This window comes from Macadamia integrifolia, chromosome 2 (genome assembly GCF_013358625.1).
Source record: "Macadamia integrifolia cultivar HAES 741 chromosome 2, SCU_Mint_v3, whole genome shotgun sequence".
NCBI classification, from domain to species: domain Eukaryota; kingdom Viridiplantae; phylum Streptophyta; class Magnoliopsida; order Proteales; family Proteaceae; genus Macadamia; species Macadamia integrifolia.
This window is the reverse complement of record NC_056558.1, coordinates 31,385,471-31,407,546: the sequence shown is the minus strand read 5'-3', so window position 1 is coordinate 31,407,546 and position 22,076 is coordinate 31,385,471. Positions and strand designations below refer to the sequence as shown.

Genomic DNA, 22,076 nt, shown 5'->3' with positions numbered 1-22,076 from the left:
AAAAAAACAGAGAACAGAAGGAAACGAAAACCCAGACATGATCCTTTCGATCTATATCATCATCAAATAAAATAAAAGAGCATTAATTCAACCCAATCTTTCCTTCGGCATCACACGGGGCGCCAATTGGTCGACGATCGACGCCGGAGGAGAAGAGCGTACCGTCGTCGGTTATGCAGGAGGAGCAGAGATATAGATGCGCAGTTGCAGGTCGTCTTCAACGGTTGTACAGGGAGGCATATCTCGATCTTCGAATGAGCGGAGCTCCCCGTCGATGATCGACGCCGGAGGAGAAGAGCGTACCGTCGTCGGTTACGCAAGAGGAGCAGAGATCTGGATGCGCAGTTGCAGGTCGTCTTCAACGGTTGGACAGGGAGGCATATCTCGATCTTCGAATGAGCGGAGCTCCCCGTCGACGATCGACGCCGAAGGAGAAGAGCCTACCGTCGTCGGTTACGCAGGAGGAGCAGAGAAGTTCGGTGATGTCGGTTACGCAGGAGGAGCAGAGCCTGAACTCGCAGGGCTGCAGGTCGTCTTCTATTCTTGTACAGTGAGGCTAAACTCGCGATCGTCGAATGCTTGGAGCTCCCCGTCGTCGGTTACGCCGGAGAAGATCGTTGCTTCCTCGTCGTCGGTTACGCAGGAGGAGATCGCTGCTTCCTCGTCGTCGGTTACGCAGGGGGAGAAGAGATCTCGGTGAACTGGGGAACCGTCGTCTTCAACGGTTGTACAGGTCTCTTCTCTGTCGATCTTCGAATGAAGGTCCCAATATGCACTTTGGATTTTTAAAAGGGTCGGGGTATCGAACTATTTTGTTCCCCTTTTTTGTTTCGAGAAACAAGCGAAACAAGTAAAACTTGTTTCGTCATTCATGTTTCTTGAAGCATAAATTGTTATAAATTTCAATTTACGCTTCAAGAAACAAGTAGAACACAACACATTTACCAAACGGTATTTATGCTGTTTCTGTGTTTCTGAGAACAGAAAATCACAGAAACACGTTTCTGGTTACGTTATCAAACGGGCCCAAAGAAGATGACCAGGAATTGGACAACCCATATCGACTGATCCAATTGGTAACGATTTCCGATTCCCTATAGCTGAACCATTGACCACTCCTTTGTCCGTTTAAAGGTAAAAGACAAGGAAAAGCCACCGACCTTGGATGTGGAACAGAAGGCAAAGGCGCAGAGAGTGGGTAGAAAAAGGAGAAGAGTGGGGCAAAATTTTAACTTTATCCATATAAGGTGGCCAGTTCTAGTTCTATTGACAGTATTCTGGAGAAAACAGTCCCACTAGACCAAATCAAGTGAACAAAACTAATGTGACGAAGAAAGACTCAGGATTAAAGAAAGAAAAAAGGGAAGACACACCCACCCACCCCAAATAACAATTTTTAAGGAAGGGAAAGAGCAACTCGCAGAAAGTAACTAAATAGTGATAAAAGCTGACACGGACGACGACGATCGGCGACGAACAAACACCGTCTCCGACAGACCGCTCAGCCTCAGCCTCAGCCTCAGCCTCAGCCTCAGCCTCGGCCCCACCCTTAGCAGAGCAGTAGATTAGACAGACAAGTCCACCACTGCCACTACTGTGCTGAATGGTCAATTCTTGACTGGTAGCATTAGAAAGAGAGAGGCCGAGAGAGAGAGAGAGAGAGCATAGCATGAAGATTATAGAAAGAAATGATTTAAAGTTTTTACCCCATCGGAGGAGTGTTGCCAAGGCCGTTAGCGAGCAGATTACGTCTATAGACATAACCTTCCGACTCTAAAACCTTTCTCGATGCCGATGCCGATGCCGATGCCGATGCCGATGCCGATACCGATACCGATACTGCAGAGACAGAGGCACACACCAATGACAACACCAACATCAACACCAAAACCAACTCCTTACTATTTCCCCTCATCTCTTTCTTCCTCGGCAAGTACCTACCCAATCAATTAATCAATCAATCTTTCAGCACTACCGGCCACCCCCTGCTCGATCTACTCTGTTTATCGCTACACCCAAGCCCCCCACACTACTACGGCAGTAGTAAGTAACAGCACTACCACCTCTCTCTCTCCACAACCGCACAAAGAGAACGACGGGGAAGTGATCCAACTCACCAACAACTGAAACAGAAGGTCCTATTTTATAGACAGAAATTTCCCCCTAACTAGTGATTTAGGAATTCGGCGAGGAGAGATAACGTACGTGGAGAGTATTACTTTCAGTGTACCGGTTGAAGATTTAGAAATCTTTTTCTTCTTTTTTTAAACTAACACAAATGAAATGAAAGGGAGAAGGATGCACATTAGTTCAAGTATCAGAGCCCATGATGATTCAAACTTAACAGGCCTTCTCACCACGGTATCCTTGTTTTATCTGGCCTAGTGTACTGTCGATCCATATCCGTATTAAAAATTAGTAATTTTTTAATTACTGAAGAACATAATTAATTTTACCCAATTAATTGCTTATTCAATAATTTAAAAATATTTCAATTCGATTTGGAAGATATTGAGTTTTTAAGTGATCGTTCCGATTTCAATTTTATTTTGACACCCTTATAATCCAGAATACCATCGCAATTAGCAACAGTAATCCTGGAAATATCCACAAAGAGTTACTATTGGACCCTACCCCTGGTAGTTCATAGAACCTTTTTCCTTTGAAATTCCCTTACGTGACCATACTTTCCTCCATTTGAGGAGAGGGATAAAAAATTTGAAAGGCGCTGTGAGGCAAAAAATTTATTGGATTAGATTAATTTGTTATGGGAAAAGTTCCTCTCATTGTCTATCCCTTCCTCACAACCCTTGAGGTTCTTTCTCCTTTCGACCCTGATCATCGGCATTACATCGGCGTATCATTCCCATTCTAGTATCAAGAAAAATCATTTCCCACAAGATAGAAAAACAAATACAACATACAAATCCAAGTTGACTAGATCAGGGAGATAGCCCTACCTTAAAACTTAAAAGTGTTTGGGGAATTTGGGGATTTTGATATAAGAAATGGGAAAGTGTTAACTTGGTATTTTGTATTGGTTGCTTTATTTCATGTATGTAAAAGAGTATTTATGTCTTTTTTCACTTTAAAATTAACATCTTTCTCACTATGTTAGCTGGGCTGTGTTCTATTTGTAATTTTTGAAATACTAGGGGGAATGTATGTAATTAGGTCAAACCTAAGGATGTACATGTAAATTTCCTATAAAAATAATATTTATCAAAATACACCAATTCACAACCAAAATCACCCAAAATCCTCTCTCTAGAAGCTCTGAGCCATCCCAAACCCCTGAGTCTAAAGTTCTGATGCTAGTATCGATCTAGGAATTTTACAGAAATTCCAAAAATCCTTATAAATCTCCAAAAATTCTAAAAACTCTAAGAATCCCAGATTTTCCTAGAAATAGATAGAAAAAAAAAACCCCAAAATAGCAGAATTCCACATAAAATGTGGAAATCACTAAAACCCTGAAAAACCCAAATTAGCCCAAAAATAACTAGAAACCCCTAAATTAATTGAAATGTCATGGGAACTATAGAAAAACCAGGAAAATCTCAAAAAACCCTAAGAAGATATTCAAATAAAGGATAACGAATGCTATCAACTAGTGTTCCCATGCCCAGACACATGGGGAAATGGAGCCGGACTATGGGGGTCTTGTCACAACCTACCTCCACTTCCGCCATGTGTCTAGACTTGTGGAACACTAGTGGGGTAGTGTTATTTTTCACTTCAAATAAAAACAATATAATAACTTGTAACACATAATGCTAGGTGCCCTTCAACATACTTTATATATTTCCTACTAGGCTCCCGTGTTGTGGTTTAACGCACTAATAGCAGCATAGGTTGGTAGAAGTTGACGCCTAAAGGTACGAGGATCAACTCCAGCCACATGTGAAAAAAAAAAAAAAAAACTAGGCTCCCTTGTTGGCATTGTCTACTTGTTGGAGCAAAATGCCAAAAGGCAGATCTCGTTTCAAGACTTTTTACACCCTTAGCCCCCTATCTCCCACTAATTGGCCTGTAGACCATAATAAGATTGGACAAAAAACAATTACGAATCTCACCTAAAAAAAAGAAAAAAGGTGAACATATGTGTAGAGGTTCCAAAATCATGTCAATCAATTCTAAACATTCCCCCTTTCATTTTATTAATTACTAGCAAAATTGAGCTATTCATATATATATATATATATATATAAGGTAAATTTGATATTTCATGATCTTACGAGGTAAGAGCAACTAATTGACATTAATGAAGAACTAGAGAGGGATTGAAACAAACGGAAAGAAACCATATACAAAATATATATTCCATTGTGCTTCCATTGGAAAATCATCAGCCTATTATTCTCTTCCACCACTCGCGGAATTTGGAAAATATCTTCTTTATCGTAGAAAAGAATTTGGTAAGTACCACCACCATGATAAAGGATATAACTGCTAAAATAAGCCAAGAGTCCTCATATCCTGGTTCTGGATTCAACCTTACTGATGACCCATAACATAAATATCAAGGCCATTCGTACTGGGATGCGCAAGGGAAATCCATTTGTGAGGTTATAAATTAGTATGAAGGACAAGGTAAATGCTGCATAGTTAGCAGCCTTAACCAATTCAATGAATGCTGAGATGTTGTCTGTCGCGGTGGCGCCGCCAGACGAGGAGGTCGTCGGGGTACCTTTATTCACCTTGAATTTCTTGGTCACACATCGCATGAGATTACAACCACCACAACAACAAAAACATGCGGATGCAAGAATACATCTACATCTCTTAGGTCCACTAGCACTGCTAAGGATATCTCCAATCTTCCGCAACCGCAGACGATCATTTCTTTCAACTTCATGACTTGTATCAAGCTCTCTAAAGATATCAAAGGCTGTAAGACCTCTCACATTTGTGACGTTTGCTACCTTCCTAACACTCTTGCGGCAAGGACCCAATAATAAAAACTCCATCATCTGTGACACTAGAAGATCAAGTGAATTTGGCCACAAAAATAAATAAATAAATAAATCATAACCATTGATTTATATCATTGAATCTCAACTAACAACGACTACAAAGATAGAGAGAAATTTCTTTCTTGCTGCTTTAACCTTATTTTCAAATCAAACAACCTTGGATAGTGAAGAAGAGAAGGAAGATCCAATTGCAACAAAATCTTAGGTAAAATCCTATTAACTCAATGCATGATTTGGATCTTTACAAGCTGATAGAGTCTTAGGGAAGAAAGTGGGATAGAAAAGTATGTAGAAACACAATCCAAAAAGCGATGCTGAAGGTAATGGAAAAATAAAAACCAACAATGCACACAAGTTTGCAAGCGAGGTTCAGTAAGATTTCCTACGTCCTCTATGAGATGAGATTCTGCTACACTATCAATAGAGAATAGGGTTACAACGTTCATCCTCACACCTCTTAGAATTGTGTACAGAGAAAATAAACCTCGCTACAAATATATAGCAAAAAAACCCTAATATCGAAAGTACAAACCTGCCCTCAAATAAAAGCTTCGAGCGAGGGTTGTGCCCCCCTACACCCCCGCTATGCAGGGGGCTATGCCCCCCTTGCAACACCCACAACCCGTTGTTTTGTTAGGGGGTCTACACCAATACTCCATGGGTTAAACTATGACGGAATACAAGACATCGTATACCAACAAAATAATGCATTGGTAAACAATTTTCCTCAACCAAACACGAAAATATGTGTTGTTGAGGAAAACTCTATTTTCTTCCCTTTTAGTTTACCACTATAAGAGAGAAAACAATCGATATATAGCAAAAAAAGAATGGAGTGTGTTTTTACCTCAAGCTGTCTCAATGAAATTGCAACGTGCAAGATTGTGTTTCCTTCTTGGTCTTTCCAACCTAGAATGTTAGTCATCTTAAGTGTCGGAAGCCGTTCCACTAGTGCCTTGAAGGTTTCCACCCTACCATTCTTCATTGCTCTATGAAGAATTGTTTCTCCCCCAATACTCAGCTCTGTGACAGAATTTGGGCATGTAGAGATCAATAAATCTAGTACATCCATTTTGCCATTCTCTATTGCGCAATGAAGAGGAATTTTGTCATCTCTTCCCCTTAAAAAGCATAGATTTTGGTCTATCCTCAATAACTCTCTCACAATTTCAAAGTGTCCATTTGCAACAGCCAAGTGCAAAGGACTAAACCCATCCTGGTTTAGCTTCTTAGTAAATGAAGGCTTTAGGTTTATCACTTCCACCACAAAATGGGTTTGGCCAGCTAATATGGCAACATGCAAAGGAGTATCAACAAAAGGGATTTGATCGAAGACTTCAAGAATAAATGCATTTTGCCTAAGTAATTCATATAGGTGGCTTCTATCTCCTGCCTTAGCTGCATTGATCAAGCTTTCATCCATTGCAACAAGATCAAGTGGCAACTACCCTTTTCAGGAAATTGAGAGTGAAAACCCTTCAAGTCACTGAGTTGGGGTATGCCCTATGCTGAAGTGGTGAGGGTGTCTACCAGTGCTTAAAACTAATAGCTTATATGCCTTTAAATAGAACGGAATCACAAAACAGCGTTGCGGTGGTATAGTCGCAACCACTGGTTAATACGTTAGTTGATTTCAACACTGAGTCAACATTGTTTGTTCATGTCCTCAGGTAGGAAAGAAAAATTTAGAACAGTCCTCACTGACCCATACTTGTCCATTAATTCTGTCCAACCTATGGATTTAGTTCTCGGTATCGGTATTGGTATCGGTCTCTGCCGATACCAATCTGATCAGTATCAGAGAGGATCAGTGTGTATTGGTCACCTTTGCCCTCTACTTTTAGAAAAATTACGTTTTTTTTTTTTTTACTGGTTTACCCCTAAAACAATACGGATAACCCATTTGGATCGGTCAAGGATCGGGGATCAGTCTCAACTGATAACGATACGATACGATCGATGCGATACAGATACTTGAAACCATGGTCTAACCACAAGCTCTCCAATTTTGAATATTGTTCTCCCACCAGGCGAGATTGATTGACTTGTAGCACTGTTCTAGGTCATCCGATAATGGCAATGTCATAGGTGGGGTCTCAGGACAATGATAGATTGCTTTGTTCTTTATTAGTGGCAATGTCATAAGTCCCTCAAAGTCTTTTCAATGGCTTTTTTTTCCTTGTCCGAGTATGATGCTAATCTTCTACATCCCTTTATATTAATTCATCTTTTTGCACACCTTGAGCCACTTACACGGGGTGTTTAATACTCTTCACTACTTTCAGTATGATCTGATCCATGCAGTTGTGGGATCAGTATGAACCCGCAAGACTAATCAGGCCGAAGGTTTAGATACCCGATGTTAGCAAAAAAAAAAAAAAAATTCATTCTTTTACTGATTTAGACCAACCCCACACCCCACCCCAAAAAAAAAACGCTTTGATGGTTCTGCATTTTTTTATGTTTTCTTCTGGGTCAGGTGCGTGATCTGGATGGTCAGCCCAGCTTCAACTCTCTGAAATCATGATCGAATTTGAGTGGAGTGATTAAGGATGTGTTTGGTTTTGTAAATCTCTGGGCACTTATATTTATTCTGAACGTAATTCCATTGTGAGTGTTTCTGTGGATTATTAGTTCTGACAGAATAACTGGTTGGCAAATCATAATTCAATTACTTGAGTCTACCTGATAAACTGTTTGGTTATCATAAGTCAGTCATATGAATTCTATGGAATCAATCTAAAAAACTATTTGGCTACCCAGGAGTGGTGGTAGTTGCATATTATTTTTCTGGAACAAAGTTTTCTGGATATAGTTAAAACGAGTCCAAAATTGGTTGGAGTAAACACAAATGGTTGGAATCAAGAACAAATATCTTGGAATCACAATCGGAATTTCTTGGATGGAATCAGATTTCAAACCATTGCATCAGTTGTGTACAAGTTAATTGATTGAAACTCTCTTCCTCTGTTTCTTAGTTGTAAGCTATATCGAAAGTCTAGTCTGGACCTTAAGGGAAATTCTTCAATCGCATCATCATTAAATGCTTTCATCCACCATTTGATGTGGAGTGTGCTGCCTGTACCTCCGCTGTCCACAAGTTAATTAAAACAATGCCATTGGATGGGTGATTTACATCACAAACGATTGAAGACCAAAGAGTACTGATATCAAAGGGTAAAATGGTTCAAAAAACAGGGTTAAATCCTTCTGATCCTAATCAATACCAATCTGATTGAATCAATATCGATTGAAATCGATCTCAAGTTTTGAAACCTTGTGTACAATTACATAAGGAATTTGAAAAATATTTTTAATTTCATAATCAAAATTAAATGGGAAAGAATCCTACCAATCTAACGTATCTCCCGAGGCAATGACGACATCAACTTGCAGCTGTCAAGAATACTTCTATATTTGACTAATAGCTTCTACGTGAAAAAAACGTTGGAAGCATAGTTATTGACTAATAGCTAATATAACACGGCACTGCAACGACTTGACGATTCAGCCTGGAAGTGTATTTGGCAAATGGGTCTAAAGGTTGCCTGCTCTTCAGTGATTTGGGCTCCAATGCTCCATAGCTTTAGCCCCATCAATCTTGTTTTGCTTGGATGTGTGGTGGGTATGGCAAAGGCTGGGAGGTGGGATCCTACCCGTCTCTTTTATATATCTGGCTTAATTCTTAAGTCAGCCTCCTATAAACCTTAAGGGGGCAGCCGAGTTGGTAAGAGACTTTCGTCTCAAAAGCGTGTGGTTCTAAGTTTGACTCCTCTTATTTTTTTAGGGCTACTCACACTTAATGCGATTGTGGAGTTAGTATGGGCCAAGTCAACCTCCTATAAATTCCTTCTTTTCCTCTTCTAATTTAATACATATGATTTTTAAAGGAAAAAAAAAAAAAAAAGATATGAGACCAATCCAAATATATTTACTAAACTTCAAACTAAAAGCAAAGGATAGAAGTGAAGATCGATGTATCATGCAGAAACGAGAAGAGAGGAAAAAAAAAAAAACTAGAAGCAAAGAATAGAAGTAATAAATCCCATTATTACTAAATAACTAAATTTCATATAAATAGATAAAGTTAAATAATTTCAGGCCTTGCAATGTGAGAAGACAAATTGTAGGAATATTTACATTCCTAAAGAAGTTGCTCCATTAGACCTATTTCTAATTGACCAGGTAAATTTTAATTAGGCAATTGGATTCTAATTGGAAACCCAATTTCTTGTCAAATTAAGGGAACAATATTTTTCCCCATTTGGCACACCGATGAGAGAATGCACAAACTCTATATATAGGACTCTAGTCTTCCACTTAGTTGTTGCGGCGGCGAGTTTTTGATAGTTGATGATGAACGATATGTGTCATTTTCCTATAATTATTTTGATTTATGAATGCCAAACAAGATTCATATTTTATGTATTGAAAAGAATTATCTAGAAAGAAAAAAGAAAAAAAAAAAAACATATTATACAAATTAAATGTGCCATCAACATTAGCCTAATGTCTTCTGACTGCACTTGCAGAATTTGGAAAGTATCACTACTGAAACAACAAGAAAAAGCTCATCAAATCCTTCTCCTATAGTCCATATTGATAACAAATAAGTGATCAACATAAATGTCAAGGCCATACGAATTGTCACGTGCAAGGGAAATCTACCATCTGTGAGGTTATAAATTAATACAAATGACAGGAAAAATGATGCATAGTTTGTGCATTCTTCATATCACTTGGAGTGTCTTCCTTGACCATAAATGATTTGATCAGATATCGACGACATATAGAACTTAGAAGAGGTGGAAGAGAGGAAGAATGGATCCCATTTCCTTCAATAAAGGAAAGGTAATTTGAGTACTTTAAAATACTAGTGGAGAAGGAGAGGTAGAAGTTTTCTTTTGTGGGAAGAATCAGAAGTGAAAACTTGAGTAAAGAAGTTTCAATAATCATAGAACTAGTACAATGGAGTGACATAAATTTTCTCAAATTTCTTTTTTAATTTAGAAAATTTCACTTCACTTCCCTTCCCTTGTAAGTCTCTTTATATTCGAATGAAGACGTATATAATCGAAACTAGGAGCACTAAGTTTGGCTCGGTGGGTCTGAAGCCGCTTGAAGCTCATCTTGAGCCCGGTAGGGTTTGGGTTGGGCTTTTCAGCCTGAGGGGCAGGCCTCAGTTGAGATTCCTAGGCCCAACCTAAGGTCGGGCCTGGCCTGGGTAAGCCCAACCCAATCTGATCCTATATATATATATATATATATAATATGGTTGATAATTGAGTCGTTATTATTAAATCCAATAAATCCAAAGGGATGAGAGTCTACAAATAAGAGGGAAAGAGGGTGGGTATTTTCAAAGTTGGTTATTGGGATAGCTTGGTTGACATAATGAGTTCACTGTCCTTTGGGCCTACCTATCAAAAGAAGTTGGTTATTATTACTAACCATATGGTCTAATGATAAAGCAGGACCAAGCAGGATTGGACTTGGGCTGAGCCTTGGGAACTTGGGTTGAGCTTGGGTTTTCAAAAACCTGGCCCTGTTGCAACTGTAGTCGCTAACTCCGAATGATTTTGACATTCAATACATGGGTGTAGTTTGGTGTTAAGGCTTAACTTGGTTCTGTGGCCTAAAGCTTAACTTGGAATGATAACAAATAGTGGAAAGGAAAGTAGAGAGAATTTTCATATTTAACATGCTATTTGGCCGAATGGAAATTCATGGAAGTACAAGAATCCCTAATTTCCTATCATTTTGGCTCTGTTTGGTTGAAGGCAAACAAAAGAAGTGAAAGTGAATTAAAATCAAGATAAAATCCGGAAAAAAAAAATCATTACCTAATGTGATTTTGTAACTAACTCCAAGATAATTAAAATTTGATTTTTAAAGTTATTATATTGTGCAACCAAATCCCTTGGTTTTAAGATGAAAAGTAGAGGTTTCATTGAAAAATAAGGTAATCATTTTGAATAAGATAGTTACATAATCGTGATTGCTAAAGTTTTAATTTTCTTTTCAAAATCTCTTTAATGTTCTTTTCCTTCCATTAACTTGCAACCAGATGGAGTCTTTGGGAAGAAAGTGGTATAGAAAAAACTAATGCATTAGTAAATGATTTTCCTCAACCAAACATATGAAAAATATGCTTTGTTAAGAAAAACTCTATTTTCTTCACTTTGAGTATACCAATACAGGAAAAGAAAACAATACATAGCAAAAAAAAAAAAAGATGGACGGATTGTGCTTTATACCTCAAGTTGTATTGATGAAGTTGCAATGTGTAAGATTGTGTTCCCTTGTTGGTCTTTCCAACCTAGAATGTCAGTCATATTGAGTGCGGGACAAGGATTTAGGGGAAGGTATTAGTATCGATATCCACTGTTATCGATTTGGATCGGATCTTATCGATGGGTATCGGTCTATTTTACCCTTGATTTTTTTAAGATGTATTATTTTCTTACCATTTTACCCCTGAAACGATACGAAACATCGATTCGGATCAGTTAGGGATCGGGGATTAGTCTCAGCTGATACAGCCGATACCAAACCGATACTTGAAACCATAGTGTAGGAAATTGTTCCACCAATGCCCTAAAGGTTTTCAACCTTTCATTTTTCACTGCTATGTGAAGAATTGTATCCCCTCCAATAGTAAGTTCTGTGATAGAATTTGGGCATGTAGAGATCAATAAATCAAGAATGTCGACTCTATCATTCTCAATTGCATGTTTGAGATTTAAAATGTAACCGCAAGCGTACGGATCAATGTAGCTATGGGTCGAACACAGGGAGAGCAGCCACTTTATTTTTTTATTTCTTTTAATAATGCGAAAGTGAACCAATTAATGGTTGTGATCTAATTCTAATTACCGTCCTAAACATATGTATCTAAAATAACGTCCTAACCATTCGTCATCTAAGAATTTAAAGACGCAAGCCACGCAATTAAAATTAAATAAATAAATAATTGAAAATAAACAACCCACGCAATTAAAAAAAAACAATAAAGGAAAAAAAAATACTGAAATAAAAATAAAGTAAAAGAAAGGGGAGAAAGCTAGAGAGAGACTCACAAGTAGGTTTCTCTACTTAGCCTGAGGGATGCATCATAATATGAGCTTCCCTACTTGACCAGAGAGTCACTCTTACAAGGGTTACTCTACTTGACTTTAAGGAAAGGGAGACAATTAAAATAAAAACAATAAAGTGATGGTTCTATGGCTAGGAGGGGCAAAGCCAACACATACACTAACCATGAACCTTGGGGGAAAGGGATAGCAATAATGTAACAACTGAAATTAAAATCCTAAATTAAGAAAGAAATGGTAGTCAGAAGAGGGAATGAGAGGGGGGAGAGAAGACTACTGAAGGAACCTACTTACTTGAACTTCAACCCTCGAACTGAAAACTTGATCGATTTGAGATACTACCAGTACTAAAAACCAGATCTAGAATAAACCAAATCTGAAATTTCTAGTACTAGAGAAAACAAATCTTGAAAAAAAAAAAATTGCTCCACGGCTCATGATCTTGTCACCTAGATCTAAACCTAGAACTATAACTTAAAAAATTACAACTCAATTGCATAAATCATAAACATAAAAAGGCTAAATAAAAATAAAAGAGTGCTTGCATTAATTGAAATAAAAAAAAATATATATTACAAAAGTGATTAAAGAAAAGATAAAGAACTAAAACTAAAGAGAGAGCAACTAAAAAAAACTAGAAGAAGAATGAATTGTCTCCCCTCCTCTAACATGAGTTGTATTTATAGGGAATGGGGAGGTAAGGTAAAAAATTTCTCTTTCCTAAAAGGGAGAAACCCAGAATTGATTGTGAGATCTTTTGAGACCAAAAGTGCTAAGGTGGAGGAGAGAGAAGAGAGAAATAAACTTTGATAAATTTCCTGTAATTTTTTTGCTTATTTTCTTTCCTTTTTTTTTTCTAATTTATTTTTCTTCTTTTTCTCCCTCCAAGGGACGGTTTTCTTCTTGTTTTGTGTCATTTGGACAATATTTTGGTGATGATGTGGAGGAGAGAGAAGATTTGGACAATCTCTATTTCTCCTTTTTTTTTTTTCTTCTCTTCAGGAACCCTTCCACGATTTTCCTTGCTTCTAATTCGATGTGGAAATTCCCTCCATGCCCTTAGTGCTTTAAGTGAGTGAAAAGTAGGAAATCTTCAACAAAATTCTCTAAAAAAAAAAAAAACATAAGATTCGAACTTGAGACCTCTTGATGAGCAAGGGAATTTTGTACACCATAGCTCACCAACTACGCTAGGTAGTTGTTGTTATCAAAAATGAATCTTCAATCACTTAAGGATGTGGTCCATCGATCCTTGTTGGCATTTGGAATATTCCTTGTACCTCTGGGACAACTGCAAATGGGCTGGTTCCGCATCTCAGTTCAGTTCTAATCCATTATTCTTTTTCTGGCCCGAAAAGAATAATCATTTGTACGGGTGACCAAACGAATGTGTACTTTTAATTGAACACGTCCATCTTGCTCAGAATTTCGTCCTCTTCGCAACCATGAAAAGAAATAGGACCTTTTTACGTGTAAAATTGAAGATATAACGTCTGATAGTCTTTAAGGCCTAGAAAATATAAAACCTGCAAAAAGAGAGTAAAACCCAAGGTAGCTCCATTATAAATATGTAAAATGCATGTTTTACTACCCTAGATTTCACACATAAATGTGTTCATCATGGACCAAGTGGGCCCCTTAAAGATAAGAATCTTCTACAATATAAAAATGTCTAGAGGTAAGTCTAGTAAAGATTGGATTGGTAGGATGATGTTTGGGGTTACCACCTATCAAATCTGGATGGAACAAAATCTTAGGAATTGAGTTCTTCGACCTAAAATTCTTGATCAAATCTAGGAATCAATCTCATTTGATGTTTGGGGGAAAAGTGAAATCCCTCTTAAGGTTCTTGTATCGATAACCCCGCAATCAGTTCATGGTTTAGGGGCCTGCCCAGAGGTCTGTGCATGGGTGCTTTAGGCCATCAGATGTGTGCTATCTCTGCTATTGCATCACAGAAGAGCCTGATTCCACCTGGCCAGGTTTGCAAAGGTCAGTTTAATTGCGTTGGGATCAAAAAAAGAAAACCCATGGTTAAATTAGGCTGAGAATAAGGTTTTTTTTTATGAACTAAGAATATGAAGGATTTTAGTAATCTAAAACCCTTGTGTGTGTCTTCTCCTCTTTATACAAATCCTTGAGCATCATATACGATGACCACAACATCACAAACCCAAATCCAGAAAATAAGTAGAGAGAAAAAAATAAGCAGTAAAAAAGATGTGAAAAATAAGAATGAAGAATGATTATCTCTTCTTCTTCTTGGCTCTTGTAATTTCCATATCTCCAGAATCTCTTTGCTCTGCTCGTACTGTTGTTGTTGTTGTGGTTGAATGAATATGATCTGAATAACATGTGGAAGGTCAGGATGAGTGGGAAAATTGAAGAAGATCTTCACATACGCACTCATCCAGTGCCCTCCACAATTTATTGAGATCATATTTTATTTCCCTCTACATCGTATAGGGTAAGGGTTATGATCGAGTCTTGTCTTCTTTTAAACTGAGGTAGAATGATCCAGAGATAGAGACGATCGGAACTTAGTGGGAGAGAGATTTTATTAGTTAGAGCCATTGAGGTTGAGATTTATTTTTCTAACTAATTCTTAACAGATATACGTAAAGGGATGGGAGAGAGGTTTTATAAGTTGAGCAGTTAAGGTTGAGATTGATTTTAGTGGTAATTAGTATCACTTCCTTACACTTGGTCTAGATTTATTAATACTTTACTACCTTAAACTTAATTTCTGATTCCTCCAAAAAAGATGAACTTTTACCTCTCTCTCCAGCCACGTCCTTTGCAACTCCTCCTTCATGGAAATGTTCTCACATGTACACAGTCCCGATGGGAAGGTTTTCACGGTGGTGTTCACTGTTTTTTCATGCCATTACAAATGGAATTTTGTTAGAAATTTTTGTTGAGCTAGAGACAGTGATGGTGATTGGGGTCTAGGGGAATGCCTAGGTCCACGGTGAGATGAGACATTCGGGTATGAGGGATTATTATATCCATAGTGAGATGAAATATATATTCTTTATTATTGAGATATGCTTCATTATCTCATACCTTTCTCAAATTGAGTAAAAAAAAAAAACTCACATCAAATTTATAACAAAATCATATACAACACCCATATAACCCTAAGAACAAAAAATTCCTCAACCTTTCCATGAACCCGCTTGTTTGCGTTGTATTCCAACAAGAAAGACCTAATGTCACTAGTCCATCCAAAAGAAAAATTCTTTATGGGTATTTCAATCTAGCAAGTCCAGCCTACGGGAGCCCGAACAACACAACCTTAGGCCGGGCTATAAAAGATGTAGTTGGAAAATACAGCCCATCAGTGGTCATGTAGACCACAGAAATTTAAGTGAAAGAGAGGTTTATGATTCATTGTACCTTGGCTGCCTTAGGTTACTGGTAGGGGTGTCAATTGTTCAGGTTGGATCGGTATTGGTTGGGTTTTCTACATTAGAACCTTGCACTTTGATCGGCATATTATCATATGTCAGGCATGGTCCCATTAATAAAATGGTTGATCGAGCTCGATCTTTAATAGAACTACTAATAATTGGGCTAAATGGGCCTTAGACAAATGACGCATTTATCTTTAAACTGTCTTTAAACATGTTGGCCTCTAAAAAGGCTTCAAACTTGCCGAGTTATTAATCAGTTGGACACCTGTCGGGTAGCATCCTTTTGCCGGGAACAATCGATTAATAACATGTGTGGAGGTTAATTGGATGGTAAGATTTGGTCAGACCTCTTAAGATAGAATCTAGTCTCAATTCACCAATTTAGTACTAGACTCTCCCTCTCTCTCTCTCTCTCTCTCTCTCTCTCTCTCTCTCTCTCTAATAAATTCACTTTCTACATTGGCCTAGCGTAATGTAAAGATGTCAAAACACACACACATACACACAAAAAAGAAAAAATCAGCAGCAGATCCCCTTGGAACTCAGGTAGTTCTACTAAATCTTAAGGGGGAGAGATTTTGGGAAGTGTTTTTATGATAATATTAATTTGGATTTATGATGAAATCTAGGGTAAGAGGGAGAGATTTTAGGAGATATTCTTACCTTAGATTTATGATAAAATGAGAGAGAGAGAGAGAAGATTTTAAAGGTATTTTTTTTTTTTGGCTCCAGATCCTCTCAAGCTCCATCCCAAGATACTCTCAAGCTCCATCACAAGGCAATCGAAACTAGGATGCGAGCAAAGATGACATTGAAGAAATCTTAGTAAGAAAGGAAAGATTTCTCGAATGGGAAAATATGTTGTGATCAGCATGAAAAGCCTGTTTGTAACCCAGCTGGTTACATCATATTTTGTAACTGCATTTTTTTGTCCCTGTCCACAATATATACAATGTTTTAAATAATTTTGTAATTGAACTTGAGAGTTTGATGCACTTCAAAAATTGTGGTTCCATCTTAATTATGCAAGATTAGTTTTAGAAATATTGATGAGAGAGATCATGAACATTATAGTGATTGAATTGAAGATTCAAATTCTACAAAAAAAAAAAAAAAAAAAATTAAAGATTTAAATTTGAAAGGAAATAAATTGAAGATTAATATATTTACCAAAAAAAAAACCTTGAAAATTAAAGATAAACATAAGAGGAAAAGATTTTGCCCCTAGTTTTTATTGTATCGCTTTCTGTGGTTGGTTGTTTTGTCTTCCTCCCCTCTAAAGATTTAGGCCGTCTCTCTTGTTTTTATTTTGGTATGACTTCTTCCTTGGTTTCCCTTTGTGGTTTTTGTGTAGTTTACTTTATGTGGTTTCTGTGTTGTCTGCTTTGATATACTTGTATTCATCCAAAACATAAAAAACAGATTCAAATCGTAAGAGTTGGAAAACCAAATTCCGTATCAATTCGTCATTAGGCATACCCAACACTCTTTTTCCTTTTAACTTATCTTCCTTCTACTACGGCCTTACTCTCCCTTCAGTGGAAAGACTTTCTTCTTCGCTTATGGACTTATTCTGTTCTCAAGACTGACTACCTATAAAGATCCATCACCACACACTTCCTCTATATCTATCTCCATCCAATAAAAAAACGTCCTATATTGTTGTGTTGCTTAGATCGGCGAAGAGTCCTCATCCAAGATGGTTGATAAGGAATCCATTCGGACTATCATCGGCATCATCGGAAATGTCATTTCTTTCTGCTTATTTGCATCCCCAATGCCAACTATATACAAGATATGGAAGAAGAAAGCAGTGGAGGGCTTCGAACCTGACCCTTACCTTGCATCAACATTGAATTGCATCATGTGGGTCTTCTATGGTCTCCCTTTTGTCCATCCCCATAGCCTTCTCATCGTCACCATCAATGGCGTTGGCCTCGCTTTGGAGATCATCTATGTCCTCATCTTCTTCATCTTCGCCGGCAACAACCAAAAGATGAGAAAGAAGATATTGGTGGTTCTGTTGGTTGAAGTAATCTTCTTCGCTGTGATAGCTTTGGTAACCCTTCTCTGTTTTCACACAACCACTAAGAGGTCTCTATTTGTTGGGATCATTTCTGTGTTCTTCAATTGTTGCATGTACCTTTCTCCATTACTTATCATGAGGAAGGTTATAAGGACAAAGAGTGTTAAATACATGCCATTTCTGCTCTCTCTCACCAATTTTCTCAATGGAGTAATCTGGGTCACCTATGCGCTCCTCCGTTTCGATCCATTTGTTCTCACTGGGAATGGAATTGGATCACTGGGAGGCTTAGCTCAACTCATATTATATGCAGTCTACTACAGATCAACCCCGAGAGATGATGAGGATACAGGCGGCAATAAGCTCATGGGACCTCCTGTGGTGGAGCTATCCACTCGGCAAACGATTTGATTTGTGGAGAAGGAGAACCCAGTGGCTGAAGTTGGGCTAAGTTTATGGCCTTCAATAATTAGAACCCATCTATGTTGGTGTGTGTGTAACCATGGGATTACCTTACCCACAGGTAAGTTTTGTTGGTTTTTATTTACTAAAAGAGAAAAAAAAATCTCAAAAGATAAAGATCCAAATGCTTTCATGATCGATTTCGAATTAGATTATTTTAAATCCATGGAAATTTGTGATCAACAGCTAGCCTTTTCAGTAATTACATAAGTTTTTAGATAGCGGATCAAGTCCTTGGACGAGAACCATTCTCATATGGGGGCTGATCCGCATAGATGAAATCTGCCCAAAATCTACCCAATATCCAACTGTTTTCATACTCCCTGTCCATGATGATGAGGATACTGGCGACAATAAGCTCAAGGGACCTCCTGTGGTGGAGCTATCAACTTGGTAGACGATTTGATTTGAAGAAAGAGAACCCAATGGCTGGAGTTGGGCTAAGTTTATGGCCTTCAATAATATAGAACCCATCCATGTGTGTGTGTAGCCATGGGATTACCTTACCCACGGTTAAGTTTTGTTGGTTTTCATAAGTGATTAAAAGGAGAAAAAAATCTAAAAAAATAAAGATCTAAATGCTTTTATGATCAATTTCGAACTAGATTATTTTAAATCCATGGAAATTTGTGATTCAACAGCTAGTTTTTTCAGTAATTATATAAGTTTTTAGATAGCGGATCAAGTCCTAGGACGAGAACCATTCTCATACGAAGGCTGATCCGCATAGATGGAATACCTAATACCCAACTCAAGTTTTCATACTTCCCATCCATGCTGGGTTAGATAGCCAATTAAGAACATGGCCTGGAGCTGTATGATGGATGCCTTTCCTAATTCGTACCAAGGATAAATTGTGTAAGAGATCCATTCAGGTAGCCCCCTTATGTTATTTCCGTTGAGCTGGGTTAGAGAAATTTAACCTCTCTTTCTTGAGTGAGCTTTCACCTCTTGTGTTTCGAAGGACATTGAAATAATTGATCCTCTTCTTGGACTTGCATTTTATAGTACTATTGTTTAGCTTTGGAAGGAACAAAATTTTTCTGGTTCTTCCAAAAAAACCATCTTAGGCTGGTCATCATTAAAGACGTCAATAATGAGGAGGGAAGATGCAAAGCTGACCTTCCTAATGGATAGAGAATATAAGATGAATTGAGTTTGTGTGATTGAAGCCTGTGTGATTAGCACCTCTTCTCTTGACAAGGTTCAATGAAGATTAGGTTCAAATTACTAATGATAACCCTGTGGGGTCCAACAAGGATCTCCTTCATCGTCTGTTGTAGGATTAGAATATAACAAGTAATGAGATCACAAATACACGACTTTCCCAGTTAGGGTTAGTTTCGACTTTCGAGATTCATGGCCATGTGGGATCACAAGTACACGACGAACCCAGATGAATGAGCGGTGATCACGTCACCTCTTAATTTGTTTTCACCCAAAAAGAGGTGAGGCGCTGAGACCAACTTGAGTCGGTTTGGAAGATGTATGCCCACTTTACTCGCCCATGTTCCATGATTGAAGTCGGTTTTGGTCTTTGGTACATCTGTATGTCCACTTAGGCTATGTTTGTTTGATAAGAAATGATATAAAAATAAATAAAAAAATAAATAATCATTTGAAGAGAAAAATAGAATAATCATTTCATTATTTTCGAGCTCCTCTTCAGCACACATCAAATGATATAAAAACACTTCGAGTGCATGCTCAGGTGTTGTTAGTCATAACAATGTTTTTTCTATCTAAGAATCTCCTTTTGCATTTCTTGTATTGAGCTGCAACATAACAATGTTTTTTCTATCAAAGAAAAAAATGGAAAATATTATGATTTTTTTTTTCTTTTAATGATGAGTTTTGAGCATGGTTTCAAGTATTGGTTGTATCAGTTATATTGTATTTGTATCAGTATTAGTTGAGATCGATCCATATCGATTACCCACATCATTTTAAGGGTAAAATAGTAACAATTTATACTTTTTAAAAAAATCAAGGACAAAATCGATCAATACTCGCCACTCTAATCTAGATTATCTACCGTCCCCTAAATCCATGGTTTTAAATAAAAATAGATAAATTTTCCCAACAAATTATATTAGAATTGAAGCGTCACAACTCCAATGTACCTTCAAAGATGCATATTCCACATCTGATGTGAATAATCTATGTGATCCATATACAGACTTGGGCGCCTCCCTTTAAATTAGCTTTGTCCTTGAAAATTTTCACATCAATAGTCTTTCTTCACTCCATATAATAGTCATGGTTAGACTTGGTTGAGAAAGCGGGGACCCCTCACAAGGACCATTTTACATTGAGATCACTAGGTCTGGGGCAGGGTCCCATCATTTTACATTTAGTTCCCTAGGACTGTGGCTGGGTCCCATTTAATACTCATGGATAGCCGGATCACCTCACAAGCATCATCTTACATTGAGTTCACCAGGTCCAGGGCTGGTCCCATGCATGTAATGGATAGACATGGTTGAGAAAGCCGAAACACCTCACAAGCATCATTTTACAATGATTTTTTTTTTTTCCTTGTTCTATATAGAAATTTTAAATTGAGTTCACTAGGTTGAAAAAATCTGAAACCACATCAAATAGGGGTGTTAAAACTTAGTTTGAATCAACAAAATTAAATCGAATCGATTAGAACTGAATAGAAATGAGCTTATCAGATCATATTTCGGATTGGAGTTACATTAAACCAAAATCAAAATAATCTAGTAAGAGCCCATTGGGTAATTCTCCCGAGATCATCTTTTCTGTTCTAGATTCCATTTTAGAATAGAAATGAACCAAAAAGTGTTTGGGAATTCCTCTCTCATTTCTATGCCCAAGAAATAAAGCAGTCCAAAATATCATCTTGGGAACGGAGATGAAGTAAAACCTTTTGGATTTTACTTCATTCTCGAGATGGTTTTCAAGGAAATAAAAATTTAAATTGTTCCCGATAAAAACCTCAAAACCTCTTCTTCCCTAAAACCAACCACCACTTTGCAAAGGAAAAGGAGCCACTCTTGCCTTCAGTTGGACGAGGAGCTTCGACATTGCTCCCTCCGAGAAAGTTGATCTTGCCTTTGAACTCACTCCGGGAAGCCGTCCTTGCCTCTACTCCTGAAACCATCTAAACTCACTCCGGCATTGGCTTTCAGACGACGAGAAAGAATACCCTGCAATAGTCGAGATTCCCATCTTCTTCTTCTTCTTCTTCTTCTTCTTCTTCTTCTTCTTCTTCTTCTTCTTCTTTTGTTGGGGGGGGTGGAGGGGTGTGGTTTATGTAATGGATGTGCGCAGTAGTGCGTTTGGTATTTCTGGGTTCGGGAAAGGGAAAGAGTTTACCCCCCACCCCTGCGATAGCAAACTAAAAGCCAATTAAACTGCATCGTTGAGTTGAGTTGTTGCTTGTCTCAGTTGAGTTGCTACTTTGGTTGTTTAACAACCGCATCGTAAACCAAATTACCCCTGTTCATGTGCCTTAATTAGAGAAGAGCCGTTGTAGATAATACCTACGCAGCCTCGTTTTTAGAAATTCTTTAGTTTTGTTCCAAATTTGAGAGGATTTAATAACTTCTTGATTTCTTCTCCTACAGCTGGATTCTGTTTGGATTTGTATTATCTCATTAAGCCAAATGCATCTGCAAATTTGAATTTCTGAATAGTGAGAATCTCTATCATATATTTGTACAACCCAATTGACCCATCACCACCTATGTCACACCCCGTTCACACAGAACCGGGCCAGTGACCAGGTTAACACCGGTTAACCCAAACCTGTCAAGATCATCTGATACAGTATTCCACCACAGCATTCACACAACTAAGAAAGTGCTCATCAGTTCAGCGAAAGACTTGGTTTACCTGTGAATATTCCCATAATACTTGATACCCGAATTATAATACAATAGTTAAATACATGTGGGCCCGAAGGCATGATATTTACACAATAAGAGTACAATTCACATATCAAATACACAAAAGGAATCATCAAAAATCAGAGAGTCAGCTCAGCTCGGTATTAGAAGTAGGGCTCAGCTCGGTATCAAAAGATAGAGCTCAGCCCGGTATCAGAAGGTAGAGCTCAGCTCGGTATCAAAACAAG

General features: G+C 37.9%; 2 protein-coding genes across 2 annotated transcripts; one reads left to right on the top strand and one right to left on the bottom strand.

Annotated features, from left to right (window-relative positions):
* Positions 1–4,472: 4,472 nt before the first annotated feature.
* Positions 4,473–6,399, bottom strand: LOC122064987 (ankyrin repeat-containing protein BDA1-like). The gene is made up of 2 exons (XM_042628787.1): positions 5,824–6,399; positions 4,473–4,973 (listed from the first exon to the last, which is right to left on the bottom strand). The coding sequence occupies exons 1-2, from the start codon at positions 6,397–6,399 to the stop codon at positions 4,473–4,475; spliced, it is 1,077 nt and encodes a 358-aa protein (XP_042484721.1).
* A 10,575-nt stretch (positions 6,400–16,974) lies between these two features.
* On the top strand, positions 16,975–18,112 carry LOC122060492 (bidirectional sugar transporter SWEET5-like). Its single transcript, XM_042623591.1, has one exon. It carries the CDS (start codon positions 17,186–17,188, stop codon positions 17,921–17,923), a length of 738 nt encoding a protein of 245 aa, XP_042479525.1. The 5' UTR covers positions 16,975–17,185; the 3' UTR covers positions 17,924–18,112.
* Positions 18,113–22,076: the final 3,964 nt, after the last annotated feature.

Bases quoted from the DNA above. Each gene is read 5' to 3' on its own strand.
- LOC122064987 (XM_042628787.1), bottom strand. From the start codon at position 6,399: ATGGATGAAAGCTTGATCAATGCAGCTAAGGCAGGAGATAGAAGCCAC. The intron at 4,974-5,823 runs GTAAAAACACAC...CTAGTGTCACAG, and splicing joins TTTCATTGAGACAGCTTGAG to ATGATGGAGTTTTTATTATT.
- LOC122060492 (XM_042623591.1), top strand. From the start codon at position 17,186: ATGGTTGATAAGGAATCCATTCGGACTATCATCGGCATCATCGGAAAT.